Genomic DNA, 21,602 nt, shown 5'->3' with positions numbered 1-21,602 from the left:
ATTTTTCTTAAAGACCCCCTCTGAGGAAAATCGTGTTTTTAACATGTTCTTGTGACATTTTTCTCCATGATGGAGGACATATATTATGAAAATTTGACCTAAAATTGTATTTGAGTATTTTTTTATTCAAATTGTTGTGAATCAGGAGCACAAGAAAAAAATGTCGTTAGAAAAAGATTGTATTTGTGATGTACAGTCTCTCTGCTCTGCTCCATCCAGAGCATGTTAGCGGAGAGATCTCAGTTATGGGAAATGAAAAGTTTTCTTTTAGTTTGTCTTTAATTTTTCCTTTGTCAACACTTGATTAGTAAAAATGTATTCAGATTGTCTCCTTTTTTAAAAAATAGAAAATGTATAAAGTTTTATGTGATTCCTAAAATTCCTCGAGTCCAACTTAGTCTCACACAAATGTCAAAATATTTTATTTTTAAGAAGTTTTTTCATGTCACTTTTCCACAAACGTACAATATTTTGCAAGTATTTATTGCAACTTTTGTTCCTTTTCTAGTAATCTTCTTCATTCTTACCAGATGCGACAGTACAGTCATGAAACTACCACCACCGTGTTTGAAACAAAGCCAGTTTTTCTTTATTTTTCCTTTTTTTAGTCGTTATTTCTAAATTTTAAGCATAGATATTTAAAAATATAATCAACTGTTCTAAGCATTCCTTGTTTTGAGATTTATGGTTATTATTTTTCCTGTTCATGTATTGCTGGTCATGCACATGATGGCAATGAAATATCTTGTTGGTCAGAATTCTTTTTTTAATGCTTTAAAATGTATTTTTAAAAAATAAAATGTTTAAAATAATTATTTATAAGAGTCTTGCTGTTTTAAATAAATCACCATCCCGCACAACATTTTTGTCAGTCAATTGGAAACATCTGAATATTTATTTCAAGTTAATAACTTTTTAATGTATGATCCCATCATTCATTTAAAATCTCAAACAAGTACGATCAGCCACTTTTTCTAATGGGTAAAAAGCTCTAAATGTATCATGTAATGACTCCATCAATCCAGTTGCGATACTCTGGTCCCTTCTGACAGCAGAGATTTGTGGATTGGTTTTCTGATGTGGTTTGCTGACTTAGTATGCTGTCCTAATGGACTGCAGCGGCAGGTCGTTTGTCTTAGATTAATGGCATTATTTTAAGGTGCCATACCCTCGTTGTGTGATGACGGCGTGAAAGCATCGATCACACAAAAAAATATATATATTTTCATTTTCTTTGACTGTTAAAACATCAAGACATGCTTACAGATTCAGTTCCCTCTTTTTTTTCTTTTTACCAAATCTGAGCTGCAAACAGAGAATGCATACCCAAAAATGTTGTATTTGATTCACTATGAAGTATAAAACTCTTATTGTGAAGAGCTATAAATATGCTGAGGTGTATTAGTGAGTGAAAAGAGTTGAATGCTTGGAAGTATTTGGAAATATTTTAACTTTGGAGTGACATTAATAGAAATTTGATATTTTGTACTTAAACTAGTATATATATTTTTTTTATTTTGAAAAAAAAAAATATTAGATCTGTTTATTTTCCATGTGAAGATTTAAATTCCAAAATTACAACTGACTTTATTTTTCAAAACATTTTTAGCCTTTAAGATTTTGCTGTATTTGACAGATTGAAGAATGGGAGAAAAGATACTTTAATCTCTCTCTCTGTGTGTATATATATATGTATATTCTTACATGATAATGACCAATTTCAAGCCTTAAAACTAATGTTCACAGCATTACTGTGTAATTCCATCATTTGTTCTCTTCTGCACGGACGTCGGACAAACACCACATTTGACCTGCAAATGGCTCTACTACACACTGTTATGGCGTGTTGGCGCCGTGGTTTCACAGCAAAACCATACACACTCATAATACACTGTTTGAATCTCAGCTGCTTTTATTTGTGAAAATCACATATTTTTAGCATTTCTTGCATATGTTTCTTTTCCACAGTCCCCAAAACATGGATGACTCCAGATCTCAGGCGGTTGGATCAATATTCCATTTTAGTGATCATAAATGACATACAACCAGACAACAATGAGCTAAATGAAGCATTTTTTTTTTAAATGGGTGGCTTGAGATCAGAAGGTCACAGGAGTGACCTTGTCTTCCTCTTCAAATCTCAGGCTGTCATTAAGAGCGTCTCCCTCACATGTGTCCTGGTTGCTCTGGATTCATTTAGATAGCATCACCTCGTCTGCCTGTGACGCACACAGGGTCGCCTTGAGTGTATCCTCAAATAGAACAATCTAGAGTGGGAGGGGGCGGTGTCATTAACACTCATACATTCATAAATTGGCTCCTTAAAGAAAAAATGTCTTTAGTTGGAACAGAAATTGGAGTTAAGCTAAATGAGGATCATATTTAACTTTCAGAAGCTCTTTGGGTTAAACACATGCTGCCTAAAGGTCACTGGAAAGGTCGATGACTTAATGAATTGGAGGGTCTCCAGAGGCTGTAATGAGGGTCAGCTGGCTTTATCTTTACCTGATCTAAAAGACTAATTCCTGCTTTTAACAATGTAAAATATTGGCAGAAAATTCAACTTTTTTGGAACTAAAATATTTGTTGAACTCTTTGATGGAATCCACAAAAAAATAAAATATATATATCACTATATAATTTTTTAGTGATACAATTGAGTACACAAGCATTTTCTTTATATTACAACTGCAAAGTTGTTCATTTATGAGGAAAAAAAGTCCAGTCTGTGAAAATTCTGAACCTTTTGCTGACTCAAAATAAAATTATTAATATGATAAAAATATTTTAAAAAGAATTTCTCGCATCTCTAAGACTTGGAGGAGATCTTGCTATTTGTAAAGGAAGAAGTGATTGGAAGTGGACAGCTGCAGGGGTAATCAATGTCTTCATCGGTGTGCACTGCTGAGACCCTGCAAGCCACCTATTCAATAAATAAAACATTAATAAACCATAAATCAAACAAAGGAGCTTCCAAAAATTGAATTTTATCCCCAAAAATGCCGCTTATTCAAATCCAAGCCAGTTTGACCAAACTTAGTTGTAAGAATGAAAACACACGAGATTTACTTTGATTTTAATCTCATAATATTACTTGTTTTGTCTTAAAAATTTATGAGAAAATAGTGATTATTTTTTTGGTAAATTTGGTTTTGTTGGTCTTAATACTTCGTTATATGAGGTATCACTTATTATATGTTTTGGTAAGTTTTTGCTCACACTAATATTTATTTAAGATGTAAAAATACTGTTCACGAAACAAATCAGTTTATTTACCCACTGATGATGAACTAAAGGACATAAAATATTGACCAATTTATTTACAGTGTGTTTTAAAGGAAACTTTGAGGGTCTCAGAAATTAGATTATTAGATTAAATTAGAAATTAGAGCCTATAAAGAAATAAATCAAAATATGTCATCTCCAAGTTTGCCACCTTTTTTGTGAACTTAAAAAAAACGTTTTAAAAATTGATTAAAAATATTATATAAGACAAATAAAGTAATTTTAGTTTGTCTTTCTAACAATAGGTGTTACATAACTCCTGCTGTATAGTCTCTTTGTTCAAATAATTGTTGCTATATGTGTTAAAAAGCCCACATTAGACGAGTCCAGCTGATGCTGGGAGGGGGGTGCAGCAGCATCCCGAGCACGGGTGTGAGGCGTGGGCTTGCATCGTAATCGAGGGTGGGGGAAATGGAAATCACGACAGAATGACGTGAGGGAGGAGGTGGTGGAGGAGGAGGAGGACGGAGGCAGCTGCTGCCTCCCAGTCGCTTTCCAGTCTTCATCACACAAACTCTGGTGTTTGGAGCTGAGGAGAACCCACCGGACAACAAAGGGGCTCAGGGGTCCCACATTTCTCACATCTGCGGGGTTTTAACGCATCAGTCAAGCTGGAGGTGACCACCACAGAGGCGCTGATTACGCGCGTGGGTAAGCGAGATCTATTTTAATATTATTATTATTAAGGATTTAAATTAAAAATAAAAAAGTCGCCAAACTTCCTCGTGGTCAAAGGAGTGATGGTGGTAGGGAGGGGGGAGTATGCTGATGTGGTTCGTGACTGTCACTTTCCTCCACCTGCGCTCACGCGCAGCCTCAGTGGACCCCACGCAGCGCCGTCCACGCTCAGCTTAAGAGCACTTAATCTGTAATTAGGGATATTTCCAGACCACGGCGGGTGACTGCACCAGCCTGCCGGCTTCATCTCCTCTGTTTTTATTCTGTGACTTTTTCCTCCCCTGGAAACTTTTCATCCATCCATCCATCCATCCTCTTTGTTTGCCACAGACAGCACCGCCGTTCTCGTGAGCCTCGGTACCGAGATGGAGCATTTCGACGAGCGGGACAAAGGTCAGAGGCACGGCCGCTCCACGGCCAAGATCAACGGGGTACCGAGCCCCACGCACAGCGCCCACTGCAGCCTGTACCGGACCCGGACCCTGAAGACCCTGAGCGCCGAGAAGAGAGCCAAGAAGGTTCGCTTCTACCGCAATGGCGACCGGTACTTTAACGGGATCGTGTACGCCATCTCGGCGGACAGGTTTCGGACCTTCGACGCCCTGCTGGCGGACCTGACGCGCTCCCTGTCGGACAACGTCAACCTGCCCCAGGGGGTTCGAACCATCTACGCTCTGGACGGTTCCAAGAAGATCAGCAGCGTTGAGCAGCTGGTGGAAGGTGAGTGCTGGTTCCAGGTAGAAGCCTATAAGATTATGTCCCTGTGCCTGTCCCCAGCCAGGTTAAATGCAGGGTTGTGTCAGGAAGGACTTACCAAACCAAACAATCAGTGAAAGGCTGTGGCAACCCCTGCATTTTTATTTTTCATAATTATGTTAAAAATTACGATTTTAAAGTTTTTAAAGTTTTTGGGCTATTTTGAAACTTAGTAAGATTTATTTTGGGCTATTTTGGAGTTTAGCTAATATTTCAGCTCCATGCTAGCTATTTTGGCTAATTTAGGCTTTTCTTTTTAAGTTTTTGGCTCTTCTATAGTTAGGGTGATACTTAAACACTAGCTTTTTTGGATAATTTGAGCTTTTTTACTTTTTTGTTGTTGTTGATATTTTGAGTTTAGTTATTGTTTCCGATACATGTTAGCTGCTTGGCTAACCTCAGTTTTTTAGGCTAATTTGGCACATAGCTAATATTTTAGCTGGCTATCTGCTTCAGCAGTTTCATCATCAGCTCCAGGGATTGCAGCTATCAACTTAAGCTTTTTCAGCTATCAGCTTCAGCATTTTTAACTGTCAATTTCAGCATCTTCAGCTAACAGCACTAGCATCTTCAATGGCCAAATTCAGCTTACAGCATTCACACTAGCATTATTGCTATTATTCTAGTTAATAATTAAGTTAAAAAGTTACAGTTTTAGAATGTAGTTTTAGAGGGTTCAATAAATGTTTATCCTGTTCGTCCCACGACCTAAGATGTGTTTTGGATTTTGGCACCTTGTGCGATTGAGTTTGACACCCGTACCTTAAAGGGTCAGACAGTGTGACCTTTCACACTGAGATTAGTAGATCATGTCACAAACCTGAAGGACGACAACCTCCAGGTTATGAAATGAGCAGAGAAGAAATCAGAAAACACTCCATTCTCCAACCCCAACAGGTGGCAGCTATGTGTGCAGCTCCACCGAGGCCTACAAGAAGCTCGACTACGCCAAGAACGTCAACCCCAACTGGTCAGTCAATGTCAAGGCCTCGTCGACCTCGTCCCGCGGCCCTCCCTCCCTGAGCAGCTCCAAGACCGGCGGCGCCCCTGACGGGCGCGAATGCAAGGACTTCATCCGGCCCAAGCTGGTCACAGTGGTGCGGAGTGGAGTTAAGCCTCGCAAAGCCGTGAGGATCTTACTGAACAAGAAGACCGCTCATTCCTACGAGCAGGTCCTGACTGACATTACAGATGCCATCAAGCTGGACTCTGGGGTGGTGAAGAAGATCTACACGTTGGAGGGCAAACTGGTAAGAATTCATTTGATTTGTTGATTTAAGGGACAGCTTTTGGTAAACAGCTTGAAGAACCTTAAAAGTCTGAGACCATTTAAGGAAGTCGGAGGATCAATTACACCTGAGGGCCAACCATTCAGGCTACATTTTTTGAACCTTTGTGTAAAATTGTTTTATACTTTTCATTTCTTCACAAAGAACAGAAATAATTTAAAAAAACAACAGAAGAGTAACAAATAGTTATCTTGTTCAGAAGAACAAACTATTGTGGATTGATCACAGAAATGGGTCTTTTTTGGTTCTGGAGGTGAAGCAGCCACAATTTGTCGCAACAAATAATTATTTCATTTTTGCCATTCACAATCAATAAATTGTAGTTTTTAGGACATGGTGGTTGCCACATGTTACTGATTTTATGGCAGGAGTCTATGAGCTAGTGGAAAGTTGAACGTGGGACGCACTTTGGGCATGCCTCAATTTGGCTTTGGGGCCCGTTACGTCTTCAGTGAGGTCAGAGGTGCAACTTTATCTAAGAAATTATAAGTTTTCACAAGTTTTTTTTTTTTTTTTTCAGCAGAACCCTTCAGAGCCCACACACTTACCTTTGATTTGTGGATAACAAGTCAAAGTCATACAGTTTTTTTACATGGGCGGACTTACCGTTAGGTAAACATAGGCGTTCGCCTGGGGCCTCCAACAACCCCAAGCTGAACACCCAGAAATAGAAGTGTCTACAATACATTTTACAACCAGTATTTTTATATTTTAACTTTGTCATTAAAAATAAAAACACCTCACAGTATTGAAATGCAAAAAGCTGATCACGTGTTTGTGCTTTTGTCTCCCCCCGTCCCGTTGCAGCAATGGAATATTCCAGTGAGGTAGAGAGACTCCCAAGTGTTCTCTGTACAAGAGTTCTTTAACACAGTGAATGCGAGCATTACTTTGCGTCATTTCGTGATTATTTAAATTAGCACATACAATAAATTTAGTGTTTTTTCCAAGTAAAAAAAAGATGAATAAAAGAGATTTCTTTAACATTTAAATGTGATTTCAGCTCATAAATGCGTATAAAACATTTGGATTCTTGACAGTGATGCTGTCTAAAAGTAGACCAGTCAGGAAATTATTCAATGTTTGACCATCGATAAGGATTAAAATAAAAAGAAATGGCTGCAGAGGGCCAACGGTGTCCTTCGCCTGGGGCCCCAAATGGCTAAGTCCGCCCCTGTTTCTCTGTAGTTGATTTTCTTCCATAGTTTTTCCAAAGCATCTGTGACTTTCCAGCTGATTGTCTGAATGATCCATTAATCGCAAACTGGTCAGACTTTTGTTCTCTGTAGTTGATGGGTTGAAAGGAGGAAAATCGTGCTTTTATGGCATTTTTCTGATGATGGAAAGCATATATTAAGAAGCTTAAAATTGCATGAGTATTTATTTTTTTGTTGTGAATCGGAAGCAGATGAAAAAAAATGCAGTTTAATAAAGATTGTTGGCATGATTTTGAAGCTAGCTAGCTTGTTAGCTAGCTTAAGCTCCTGACTTGACTCATGTATGTCTTTGTTTGAGCGGTATCTGGCTCAAAACTGGATAGCTGGAACGTCGCTCGCCGTTTTGGTTGTAATATTAGGTTGGAGTGGTGAGGAGCTTTAAGCTAGCAGGAAAGCATGTAAACAGAGAGTTATGGGTGACGGGAAAGGGTGGCGGTCCCGCCCACAACTCAGACTTGAATTTCTAATGAACTCCTGTCACTCTGCAGAAACTATGTTCTAGAAAACAACAGATTTTGATTTTGGCAAATAATGGCTTAATTATAGTTTAAAAAAACAACGTGAGCCCTTTTAAATGAGCTCAAAACATGATCGGAGTGACAACAAACAAAAAGTCTGCAGTCAAACTGTAGCAGCAGTGAAGAGTGTATCAATCAATTAAAATTCATGATCCTGCATCTGTTTATGAATAAACAACGTTTAAGCGCTCACTCATTCATAACCGATGAGACCCTCAGAGTTCACGTGGAGGTAAAAGGGTGAAAGAAATCTATGAATGAAGCTTTTGTCTCCAAACACAGATTTACACCACCCCACGGTGCCACCCACTCATCCAGCTCCTACTCTAACTGAGCCGTGTGCATTTTCCTCGGTGTACGGCTAAAAAAAGAATGCTCTGAATGTGTGGCTCTAACCTGGATGTGCACGGTAGCTGAGTCATCCTGAACATTTTTTTTCTCAATGCCTGCATGTATTTGGGAAAACAACAGAAGTGTGACATCCTGAAAAACCCTGATCTCTGTCATTCATTTTGTCCTTTGGCGGCCGGCCACTTTGTGTCATAGAGCAGTAATAAACGATTTGTGGAATTATGGGTATGTTCTCGGCTTCAGGGCTCTTCATGCTCAATGATCATTTTATCGGGATTCATGTCAGCTTTTATCTCCTTTCAAGTGGTTCTGGAAGCCGGTTTATAATCCATTTAATCAAATCCCAGTTGGGTTTTTCTTCAGGAAACCTCTCGTGAGGAGCTGAACCCACACTTTTGCATAATGAGTCTGCGGTTCTTGGAAACATCTCGACGAACGCTTCTCCTGCCTTTTTCACCCCTCTGCGATTGTAAGCAAGAGTGTTATTTCAGAGCTATTTTTAGACGCGGTATTGATCGGGCTCGTAGGCATGGTAACACTCTCACAGACGGATTGACTGAACCAGAGAGAAGAAGAAAAAAACTATTTTTTTGTGTGTTTTATGACTTTGTGCAGTGCTACTGCTTCATGCCAGTGCTAGAGATAACATGTTACATTGTACAACAATGAGAAGAGAGCAAAATTACAGTATAATGCAGAAATATTGCAACAAGCCCTAAAAGGAATCATTTCATGCAGATTAAAATGAGCAAAAATGTATTTGCATTAAATTGAAAATTAATTTGTTGCAATCTGGTGCTACAATTACTACATTTTGTTAATTTACAACACTGAATTTGGCATTAATGGGATTAGATCATGAATGGATAAGATTGCTGCAAAGGTTAAGTAAGGTGCACAAGTCTGTGTGCGCTGCAACGTGCACACACGCCTTTGTGTTTGTGTGTGTCAGTTGATCCTCGTCAGTCACTCATCCTTCAGAAGAAATAGGTTTCTAGGCCTTGCTGTCAGGATCTCCGAGTCCCAGCACGGCTAAAAAGGAAGTTCGGCTCTTTTTTTCATTAACTCTCTCATCCTTCCAGCTTTAATCAGGGCAGAAACAGGTGGTGGGTCTAAATTTATTTATTTAAGGTTTTAAAAGGGTCAGATTTGAAGGGAAACCTTTAAATTTCCTGATTTTTACCTCTTTATTTTGGAAAAAAATGAAATGTATATGGTCATTTTTATACTTTTTCTAGGAATTTAGTTTGTTTTCTCCAAACCCATAAATTGGTAGTGATGACATCACACATACAAGGTTGTGAGCGCGTTTCTGTAATTATTTAATACTTTCCCGTTGATGCACTCTCATCACCTGATCTGCCCTTCTCTGATTCCCTGTAACATGAGAATCTGAGTGAGGAAGACTGGATCGAGTTTCACCCTCACAAGCGGGCCGATTGTCTTTCGATCCCCCCTCCTGTTCCCCTCACGAGTCAACCAGATAACCCGTAAGCTGCTGTGAACTGGTTCACCCGCGGTGATGTCACACAGCGCCATCGCAGGATTGATCAAGAAGCTAGACGATCTATAAGTGGCTTAGGGCGCCGACAGAGCTGGCCTATTAATATATCTAAGCTGTGTTTACACACAGAAGACCATGTCAAACCCCAGCTGCCGGCCTGGAGCCCTGCAAGCTCCATGCAGACACAGAAAGTGAGATTCACCACTAGTAATCTAGATTTGTGTTCATGCATCACTAGCTAACCCTACGCTGTAGGCAGATGCTAACCATGCAGAAACAGACACGAGGGTTTAAATGTCAGCAGATGAAGAACAAATTAATTTGTCCAATTCTTTCAGAGTTCCTGTGTAGTTTTGTCATGTTTGTGAATAGAAAAAAAACATTGATGCATTATTTTTGCTTGATGATAAGGATTTATTTGAAATTAAAGAACTTCAATTGTTTTGACTTTATTAAAGTTCACATTTCAGTGCTATTTGAGGTTTGTTTTATTCAGCACACATATATATTTTATTAAACGAGTGACCACTTAAGCTCTTCTTTTACTTTGTTCCACCCAATTGACCAGTTTTGTCAATTTGCCAAGGTCATATCTGATCAATGTTCCCACTGAAGCCCCTAAAATTCTGATTATGATACAAACTAGGAATATTAGAATGTTGTAGTTCCTCCAATGACCACTAGAGGCAGGTTGAAAAATGGAGAAAATCTCACAATTCTCTAAAAAATGTACAAATTTTTCCACATTTACTCTATAAATATGGAAGTTTTTTAATTCTATTAGAAACTATTTTTTTAACCTTTGATTTTTTTTCTGAATTTTTTTTAACCTCTGAATTTTTTTAATGTTTGATTTTTTTCTGAATTTTTTAACCTTTGAGTTTTTCCTACATTTTTTTAACGTTTGAATTTTCTTTCTGACTTTTTTTTTCTTTTTAAGCAGAAAATGTTAATGCCCTGAAAAGATATTTTCTATCTTAAATATTTCTGTATTTTTAATTTTGAGACGTAAAATTTCAATGGGCCAGAAATTCAAATAAATAAATAAATAAATAAAATTCAAAGGCTAAAGAAAAATCATAATCTGGTAGAACTGAAAATCTTCCATCTATCACTTTCTGACTCCAATGTTGGCTCCTTGCTCTTTGCAAGAAAGACAAACATATTTTCCCTCCTATAATCTCTCTTCTATCCACATATGAGGCTTTGCAAGTGTCACAATAATATCTTTCCTAACCATCCTTCCTTTTCCTCTAACCCTCTTTTTTTCCTTTAATAATTGTATTTTTTACGGCTGCTTAGCCTTCATTTAATTAGCACGCTCCAAAGCCAGGAGCTGCAGCGTCTGTCCTTGCTTTAGGTCTTATCCTTTCCTTCATCCTCGCTCTTCATCATCCTGCCGGTTCTGCACTTTCTTACAACTATCTTAGTTTGCCTCGTCTGGTTTCTCCCATCTTTGGTCTGCATCCAGTTCTGCAGACACTGCAGAGAAGATGCATCTGCAAAGATCGTTTAAAATGATCCATCGGTTATGACGTATTTGGATTAAGTCACATTTATGTACAATATATTTATGTGATCTTTACATGGTTAGCATGTTTATGTTGAATTATGTTCTGTTTTGAAATGGAGGGTGTGTGTGTGTTTGGGGGGGCTGATTTGCTGAGTCACAGCTACTCCCAGTGTATGGGAGTGTGTGTTTGGGGGTTTCATACAGTGGTCCTTATAGCCTTTATTTTATTTTTTTTTTAGCACCAAATGATACTTTTAAAGATCTGTTTGTCAGTTATCTAGCAAAAAAAATAATTTCCATTCTTAGATTTTTAATAGATAAATGATTTAAATCATTTTTTTCCAGATTTGGCTTTGTTTTATTTATTTATTTTTGCTGACTCCATTAGGCATCTAGTGAGCGTCTGACAGACTGTGGCTTTGGGAGGCCGGTTCTGTTCATAGGATCTGCTGCCAAAGCGAGGATCGATGGCAGACGCTCACAGCACTGGCAGACTGTTTAGAACACAGCTACAACACACTGTCTGACTCACTTCCTGACTCACTCTGTCATATCTGTCTGCGACAAATGTTTTAAAAGCAGACCTTTCGGCCCCGACTGATGCATTGATGACATTTCTCAGCTGTCATGTCGACAGAAAAAACAAAAAGGCTCCTGCAAAGAGCTGACGGATCAGAAAGTTATGCTGAGCAACAACTTCTCTTGGAATTATTTCCAAAATTAAAAATGCATCATTATGCAGCATTTTTTAGTGTCACTGCAGTGTTTAGAATGTGCTGGTGAAACCTTCCTGTTTGTGCTATTTAAAAGAAATCTGTTTAACTTTTTTATTTATATTTATTTAAATGTTTGCATTTAATAGTAAAACAGATAACACTCAATGGTTTTAGTCCATCTTGTTTTACAGATTAAATTTTGTTTTTTGTATCACACTGTTTATAAAAAAAATTTATATATCATGTAAATAAAAAAACGTATAATTTTTTACCCATTTATTAAATATATAAGTATGCTGTCATCCACATTTCACAATTTTAAAAAGAAAATATGTCCATGCTTAAATCGGCCTTTAGTTTTGTGATTTTTAAAATTTATTTTTTTTAAATAAGTGGTTTATTTAATACATTTAGAGATTAAATGAGTTTCTAGAAAAAAAAAACATGTCACAATGGCCATAAAATACATTCATAAAGGTTTTTTTTTTCTGACGCTCAGCACTGAAATGATGTTTACATGAAATATTTGGCAGATGTGTTTGCATAAACATCAACAGAGGAGAGACTGGATGAGGTTGGTTTCAAAAGTGAGTCAAATTAAAAAGACAGATATCCTCACAGCATAAATTAAACTGACAGTAAAAAAAATAACATACATTTTTTAAATCAGTCATGAGTTTAAAGGGAATTCATTTAAAATCTGACAACCATTTGAGCTGCTTAAAAAAGTCACAAACTGCTTTTTTTAGTTTGCCTGCAAAGTTATCTAATATATGTATTAAGATAAAATGATTCCCGATCAAATTAAAAACTCAGTTTGAAGAGAAGAAAACTCCCGGGTGTGTTTCAAACAGATCTTGTTTTTGTGTGTGTGAAGACGGCAAACTTCAGCTTTAGTCTGTAACAAATGCTGTCAGGATTAAAGAAGAAAGCTTCAAAGCTTCATAAGAAACTTTGCTATCCCTGTATTTAGAGCAAGGGCTGTTACATAAGCCGTTATGCAACCGAGCAGCCAGGAAGCCTTGCAGGCTGCTCCACGCTGGTTCGAGGTGAACGCCGTTACACCATGTCTAACAAGCCCGATGTCAATATCCCCTCCTGCTGTTAGTTTTTCTTTGATTTCCCACATTTACCACTCCTTTAAACCACGTTTAATGGCTTCGCACTCACTTCTGCTTCTGACAAACTCATTTTTTTTTTACAATTGTTTGGATCATCTTAAGTGTGTCCATACGTCTTTGGTTTCCTCTTCAGAGGTTTCTGTTTCACGTCACTTTCCAGGTCCTGTTTGCTCTCGTCTGCGGTTTCAGCACCACGGACAGATCCTCTGAGCTGAGCTCCTCTGGCAGAAGCCACTGAGCTCATCCATCCAAATTGTGGTATTTCTGTGGCCTGGATTAGGTTGCCCTCAGAATGTCCTCTGTCTAACCGCACTTGAGTCTATTGTACAGCAGATTAGTGGTTACATCTACTTTTTTTTTTCCTTTTACTTGCTGTCATGTAGCTGCCTGTTTTACCCCACTCTGAGTTTCTTATCTGCATATGAACAGATGGTTACACAGTGACATGACAGCTTTTAGGGAGTTCCTGTCAGAAACTGTCACTAAAAACTGAGGAGCTGGCAAATGAAGCCTTAAGCAGGCCTGGCATATGACAGGAGTGACAGAAATAGCTGATATAAAAGGATCCAGTGAGACAAGCTGTCACTGATCATCTTAGTCAGTTAACTACTTTGTTTTTGTACACTTTTACAGCTAGAAGCTTTAGTTTTTCATTTATTTTTTTGCTTAATCCACATTAAATTTTTAGGTTTATGAATGTATTTAAAAAAATAAATAAAAAGCTGTTCCATCTTGTTTAGAGAGGGCTTTGGGTTACTTCTAAATTCCCAATAAATCCAATGACAGCTAATTAGCTCAGTTTCAAATATTTTTTTAAAAAGCGAACCCTCCTTTCTCTTCACAGCTGATATGTTTATGAAACAGCGCCACCGTGTGGTATAATATAATTCCCTCTTACTATTTATTCCTGCTGTTATTTTTTATATTTGCGGCATCATTTCTCGCACATTTCTCTAAAGTGATATAAATTCAAAGTCATGATTAAATGGGGAAATAAAAAATATAGCACTAAAGATTTTTTTAAACTGAAGGTGCAGTTTTCAGATCTGTCCACTAGAGGGCAATATAGTAACATCACAAAAATCTGGCAGAGTTAAAGCGGATGCTCCCGCCTTACTACCCAAATGCTACAGTTTAGGTACAAGCATGTTCATGCAATTCATCTTTTATTGATTTGATTTTAGTTTAATACAAAGCACTTTTAGCTAAATTGAAATGTAGTTAGCTACAAGAGTCAAAGCTCTTGACCTCCTTAGTGCCATCAGTGTTTCTCTGTCTTAAAAGGTGACTCATGCTCCACACCTCCATCTTTTCCTCATTATCTTGTTTGAGTTGATCTTCCTCCAGTTTCAGGTTGTTTAGCTGTTTTTATTTTTTTGTTCTGCTGGTGTTGTGTAACCGCGGTGGCTCTCTGGAGAATAGGGCACCAGAGACATCAAAGGAAGCAGCTTGTTTTGTCACTCAGCTCAAAGCAGAAGAAAATACATTTTTGTTGCTCTTTCCTTGTTTGTTTCCCTGCTGTAACTCAGAGGGGTTTGCAGTTAGTTGCAAGTCTTTTCTTTTTTTTTTTTTTTGCTTTTGATGTTAGTCACCTCTGACAGCTCATCTATATAACCTTTATTTATACAAGTTGGTCGATTGAGAACAATTTCTCATTTACAACGACATCTCTTATTCTTCGTAGGTTTTTTCAAGTGTCCTTAAAGTTTGGATTTCTCAGAGAAATCTGATTATTTCATTATTTATTTAATTGTTTTTTTTTTTACAACTTTTTTGCATTTACAGCTTGTAGATAAATATTTAATTCTACATGATATAAAAGCTATTTTACCTCATTTTTGTACATCATTCTGTTTAATGAACCAGCCACGAATCAATAGAGACAAGTACTGTTGCACCCATGCTTCTTCACACCCTAACATTTGCTTAAAAGCGTTTTCTCTAGTCGCTTGTCCTTCATGACCTTTCCACTTCTTACAAACTTTACTTTTAGTCATCTTGTCTGGTTTGGGGAGAACAGACTTTTAAAGCCATAGCAACATAAAAAATGTATATTTTAACCAGGGAAAGTCTATTTTCCAAAGCTTTTTTGGGATAAAATTCTTAAAAAGACTAAATATTTACTTGTATACTATCATCTTTTCTTTAACAAATTGTTTTTCTTCTAAATGGAAAAAAACTTAGTTATTCCCTAGTTTTTTCTTTATAAATTTACTTATAAATTGATTGTCAGATGTAGTAACTTTTTATTATTCTGTAAAAGTAGTTGTCACAAAGGAATGTTTATAGTAAAATGTGACTTTTTTTTAAAATAAGATGCTATTGTGGTAAAAAAAAAAGTCTTACATACAATTTAAAGAACAAAATTCAGTCACTAAAATTGTTTTTTTGTAGAAAAACCTTTGATATTTTTTTAGGAGAAAGAAAATATTTTTTTTTTCTTGAAACAATGGTAGTTTTTACTTTTTTAAGATTCTATTTTTGCAGTTTGGTAAGCATTTTGTTATTAATAATTATTTCAAATAATGATTTACCATCTTATTATCTAGTTAATAATAATAATAATAATACATTTCACTTATATAGTGCTTTTAAAAGACACTCAAAGATACTTATAAAACAAATTACATTAAAAACAGTAGTAAGAAGCATTCAATTTAAAAAAATGAAAATACAAAGTATGAATTAAAGATTAAAATCAAATTTAAAAAGCTGAGTTTTAAGAATTTGATCAGAGTTTAATCAACTATTCCATAAATAAACAAATAAATCAAATTATTTGTCTGATTTTGGATGCATCTATAGAAATAAAATGAATAAAATAATGCCAAATGTGCAATATAACATCTTAAAAGCAGCAAACCCCATTGACTGGAGTGGAGTGCTGCAAACAAGCCTGCAGAGACATGTGACTACACACAAGCTTAATTAACATTGCTTTTCACATGGTGCTGTTATACAACACAGACGAAAAATGAATCCAAAAACCATGAAAATAATGTAAAAAGGAATAATAAACAGGAAATGAAGCCTCTAAATGGGGAAAGTTGCCTATCAGGCTCAACAAACCAGGGAAACACAGCAATCATCTGCATGACAGTCATGTTGTTAGGAAGCAGAGGCACCAGCCCTGAATTAATCACATCGCTGTCAGGGGGGAACAAAGCAATATGCACTCTGTTATGAAACTGGAATATAACTTCCCTCCATGTGAGCACAGACTCGCAACACACAGATTGTGATTTTTTTTATTTGAAAAGTTCTGCAGGAATGAGTCAAACTCCGAGATGTGTGTCTGAGATGAAACTGCGGATGTTTGTCGCTCGCTCTCATTGAAAGATATTCCATATGAACGTCTCGTTAATGCTGTTACATCAACTGGAACAATGTTTTGGAATGTTGATTAGTAGCTAATGAGAAACTAAATGGATTCTTGCAAGTTAATTGCAATAAAAATGCAATAACCGTTGCTTTGTTTTGAGTTGAGATCCACGTGGGGTTGAGGTGGGGGTATCTGTGATAGCTTTTCATCATTTGTAAAGATTATGGGCACTTGTGGGGTGTAACTGAAGTTTATTTAGTCAAATTTTAAGAGTCTGGAGCATTTTAGACTGTGTTCTCCCCTAAAACATGAATATTTAGTCAGTTATTCCCTCATTCAACAATGATCTCCTTCATTCAATCCCCCACACACACTTTTCTTTGGTTTCATTGTCAGTCCCGTCCACGTCCTCGTCCCCGGCTCTCCTACTTGTCATTCATCGCCCTTTCTAAGGCGAGTGTCTTGGGGGGAGAGACGCCCCGCTTGCTGCTTTCGGATGTTGCTGTACATCAGCAAATTAGCAGGTCAGCAGCGTCTCATTAGAGTCGGTGATAGGCTGATAAACAGCGCCGCTCGGAGGCTGAGGGACTCATCAGGTGTTCGCAAACAGACCCCGCCCCCCGAGATGAAACTGCGTTTTACTGAATCCAAATCTATGGTAGAGGTGGACTCACATCTGTTTAAAGCTGTTGAATGAAAATGACAAGAATTTAAGAAATTAACATTCATATTTCGGATCAGTGGATCAGTTAAAAGTGAAACACAGAAGTTTCAACTACGGTGAAGAATAATTGACACTTATAAATAAATAAACTGTATTTTTTTTAGTTTATTCCACATTCATTCTACTATTCTGAATGGTGAAAGTTTGCTAAAAGCAAAGGACCTATTTATGATTTCCACTTTAAATATAAAATATATATATTTGATTTATTTGTTTACGATTTGATTAATTTATTTCCTTATAGAATAGTTGATTTAATAGATGAAAAGTTCGTAAATTATAATTTTCAATAATATTTTTTTAATAAAAAGGTGTTAATATTTTTAACCCTTTTGTGCACAAAAACTTATACAAAATAGTTATTTATTAAAAAAAAAAAAACTTTTGTGCAATTTATAAGTAAAGTTGTGATATATAGGAAGAAATGTGGGAATAACTTAAACTTTTCTTCATTTAATAAAAAAGATGTTTAATTGTTGAAGGCTTTGCTGATCAGGAATCTTAAATTAAAGAAATAAAGTAATACAGATTGAGGGAATTCATTTTAAGATCTCTTATGAAACTGCTTTCTCTAATATTTAAACAAATGCCAAAAAGTTCACTTTTATTTTGATATTTAAGTATTTTTCATCAGTCCAGTGTGTATACCTTTATCTTTTGAAGAAAGATTATAAAAACAGTTCAAATGTGATTAAAAGAATTGACTTCATGGATCTTTTTCAGGTGTCATGCCTGCAGGACTTCTTTGGAGATGAGGACATTTTTGTGGCTTGTGGACCCGAGAAGTTCCGCTACCAAGATGACTTGATGCTGGATGAGAGCGGTGAGACAACACTCCACGTTTGTCCTGATCCATCTGAAACGAAACAATTTTTTTTTTTTTTAAATCTGCAAATTCTTACAGCTGCTTTTGATCACTTCTAACCAGTGTTGGGACTAACGCCGTTTAAGTATAACGGCGTTACTAACGGCGTTATAAATCAAGTAATTTAGTAATCTAACTAATTACTTTCATCCTCGCTGTAACGCCGTTATAGTTACTTCGTGTAAATCGCGGCGCGTTACTTCAAAGTTTCATGATCTTGCTGGAGCTGGGCGCTTCGCACCCGAGCGTTCCGCGTCAATTCTGGCCGGAAGTTGCATCAAGATACATGAGAAACATGAGTTTCTTTTCAAAATATAACCAGTTTTTCACAATAAAATGCCGCGATTGACAAATGTGATCATGTTTTTGTATCTAAACAGGCGGTAGACACGGATATAAACATTACAATCACAACACAAACGTGCAAACGAGTTACTTTGCCAAGTAACTAATTACTTTGAAGATGCAGTAATTGAGTTACTAACTCAATTACTTTTTGGGAGAAGTAACTAGTAACTATAACTAATTACTTTTTTGAAGTGAGATGCCCAACACTGCTTCTAACTGCTAAAACACCTGGAACAACAAGTCTAAGTTGACACCATTCTAGCGTTCATAAATAAGTTTCAAAACGTTTGATATGACTTTAGTTAGCTATGAGACTGCATCACTTGATGGATTATTGGAGCATTAGGGCTTCCGTAGTCAGAAACCTGGCGCTATTGTTCTTTAATATAATTATGAACATAAGTGGGAATATTGTTTTATTGTTATGTGTTAAAAAAATAATGTTGTGAGTTTTTGTGAATAAAATTATTATTTTTGTAGTGCTGCTTTTTCTGTAAATGCTGTATATTGCAGATAAAAGAGCCAAACATGAATGTGCCTCTTGGCCCCTCTAGGCCTTCTGGGTAATGTAGTCTACACATTACACGACTGTTTTGTTTTCCTTAATGTGTCCTATAGTCTAGTAGTGCATCTTTTGGCCCAAAAAATAAAATCAAGTGGAAAATGAAATGATTTCAAAATTTACCACATGAAGTTTTTCCAATTTGTAGCCATAATAGATGAGGGCAGGTCCCTTTACGTCATCTAAAGTTCCAAAAATGGAAATTTATTAGAATATTTTGGCACTTCATGTCACATTCGCAAAGTGTAAATTCGCACGCATTGTAACTTTATGACCATTTTTACAAATTTTTGATGATATATAATTCACTTGTCAATTTGTGTGCAAAGAATTTTATCATCAGTTTCCTACAACGAGGAAAAGGTTGTTCCTAATGATGCAGTGCCCACTTTTTTAGTAAAAAGATATTAAGTCTCTTTTTTTAAACCATAACACAGTTTTATATATCTTTAAAAGCTCCACTTAAAACAGGAATTTTAGGATAAAACATTGAAAATTTACTTTTATATGAATTTTTACTAAGTTTTCATTGTTTTAAATTTTAAATTTGGTGATCCATCTGAGTTTTTTCTCCTCTCCCACTGAGTCATCCTCATCTCACCTATTGTTCCCCTCCATCACTTCCCAACTTCTATAGTCTTCCAACTGTTTGAACCAATTTTCAGTGTTCTCCTCTCATGATTTTTGTCTTTTTGTGCTCATCTGTGTTTTTCTGCCTCATCCCTCCCAGTGTGTCCTCCATGTCTTTTGTCAAAAGGCTTATTCAGTTCATTTGTTCCCTCAATGTCTAATACCCGTCCCACCTCTGCAACTAACCTCCGTCTCTTTCAGCCTTTCGTCTCTGTTCTTCCTCCCCTCCCGCTCCTTTCATTTGTAAAACATAATACTAAGCTGTGTCCATTAGCCAAGATTTCTTAACCTTTTCTCTCTTGAGAAATATCACAAAACCACCTCCCACACAGAGCTAGACTCCACAGAGCATATTGCAACCACATTGTTATTCCTGATAATTATCTCTGTAATCAGTGGACTACTTAGCAACAAAAAGTGTATCTTGTCTTTGACGTTTGACATAGCAGATGGCTTTTATGCTGGTTGAACAAGTGTCTGTATTAGTGATATTAAAAAGCTTTGACTTTTCACTGTTCTTAAAACTTGTGCAATCTTTGGAGTTCTGAAAAAGTTTCAGGATTCATGAACGGCTTTCCCGTCTTCCATCATTTGTTATATTGGAACAAATTACCCAACTTTAAGAGATAAAACTGAGAAATTGTGAATGTAGACAACTTTTTAGCTTCAAAAACACTGAAACTTAGGAAATGAGTTTTCCCCAATCACTTTTACACACTTGGTTGCAAATTATCGTCATGTGGTAAATGTATCATGAAGTATTTGTAAAGACAATGCAAGTTGCTCGCCCTTTTGATGTACGGATGATGCCCTTACGTCACACTATAGTTGGGTCCTTACTGACTGTGCGTAATTGCCTCACACTCAGGGTGTCCAGGTGATACATAATTGCTCGCAGGACATCTGTAGGATTCCAGGCTTCTTGCACAGTGTGCAGGGATAAAAAAAAAGAAAAATCTTCTTGCATCTCACCTATTTCACCCTTATATGGCCTTACATGGTATATAAGTGTTTACTATTAGGTAGTTGCCTGCCCATCAAATGACTGAACTCCTATTTAAACAGAAATGAACTCAAGATGGTTTAACTTGCTTTGCTGCATTTTAGACACGAAGACAGGAGAGAGACGTCTGGCTAAGTCCAAGGTAAAGAGAGTTGGAGTAATCCAGCCGAGACGTGATAAAGGCGTGGATTACTGTCTCAAAATGTGCAGGAGATAAGAATGGTTTCACCTTGGAGAGTTGCCGAAGATTAAAAAAGCTTGTTTTCACCACTGAGCTGACCTGGTGATCAAGTTTAAAATGACAATCCAACTTAAAACCCAGATTAGAAACTATTGTCTTTAAAAAGTTAGTCAAATAACTCAGATCAACTGGAGACGATCCTCAGAGATCATTTGGTCCAAACACAAGTGTTTCTGTTTTGTTTCTATTGAAGCTCAAGCAACTTAGGGCCAACCAGGCCTTAATATCTGAAAAGCATGATAAAAGGGGGCTAGCAGAAAAACCGTCCATCTTTTTCAATGGCAGATAGATCTGACTATCATCAGCATACAGGTGAAAGAAAACACCCTGCCTTCTCAGATTGGACCCTAACATAAGCAGATACAAGGAAAACAGAAGTGGGCCTAAAACTGAACCCTGTGGGACTCCAAAAGACACCCCAGCAGTTCTAGATTTAAAACCATCTAGATTAACGCACATTGGGTGTTAATTAAGACTTAAACCAATCTAGAGCAGTACCTCGAATCCCCACCAGGTTCTAGATATTAAGATATGGTGGTCCACTGTGTCAAACGCTGCTGATAGATCTAGCAGAACCAGAACCACATGATCTCCAGCACCAGTAGCCTGGAGGATGTCAGTAATGTTGATTCTGTACTGTGGTGGGCTCTAAAACCAGACTGGAAGACTTCAAAGATGTTATGAAGCCTCAAAAATTCCTCCAGCTGCAGGTGGACTACTTTCTTCAAGATTTTTGAAATGAAAGGCAACCTGGAGATGGGTCTGAAGTTAGCCAAAACAGAGTTGTCTGGGCTAGTTTTTTTAAGCAAGGGTTGAAAAAGTTCATGTTTAGAAATAGCTGTGTTGGTAAGGTATAAATATCTGATTAGAAGTTATAAATTGGATAATGATAATTCAGTTAAAGATAATGGTAAGGTAGAGCTTCCTCACAGTCCCCTTCAAGTAATCAATAATTTGAT

At 36.9% G+C, this 21,602-nt stretch overlaps 1 protein-coding gene across 1 annotated transcript in view; it reads left to right on the top strand.

The window, feature by feature from the left end:
* Positions 1 to 3,672: 3,672 nt before the first annotated feature.
* Positions 3,673 to 21,602, top strand: part of dclk1a (doublecortin-like kinase 1a) — a 49,391-nt gene continuing 31,461 nt past the window's right edge. Inside the window, exons 1-4 of the mRNA XM_024265401.2 lie at positions 3,673 to 3,936; positions 4,294 to 4,683; positions 5,617 to 5,969; positions 17,718 to 17,817. Coding sequence (XP_024121169.1) covers positions 4,329 to 4,683; positions 5,617 to 5,969; positions 17,718 to 17,817 — 808 coding nt within the window. The 5' untranslated portion in view covers positions 3,673 to 3,936; positions 4,294 to 4,328. The remainder of the gene's footprint in view (positions 3,937 to 4,293; positions 4,684 to 5,616; positions 5,970 to 17,717; positions 17,818 to 21,602) is intronic.

The sequence above is a fragment of the Oryzias melastigma genome, linkage group LG14 (assembly GCF_002922805.2).
Source record: "Oryzias melastigma strain HK-1 linkage group LG14, ASM292280v2, whole genome shotgun sequence".
Taxonomy (NCBI): Eukaryota; Metazoa; Chordata; class Actinopteri; order Beloniformes; family Adrianichthyidae; genus Oryzias; species Oryzias melastigma.
This window is presented reverse-complemented; position numbering and strand designations above follow the sequence as displayed.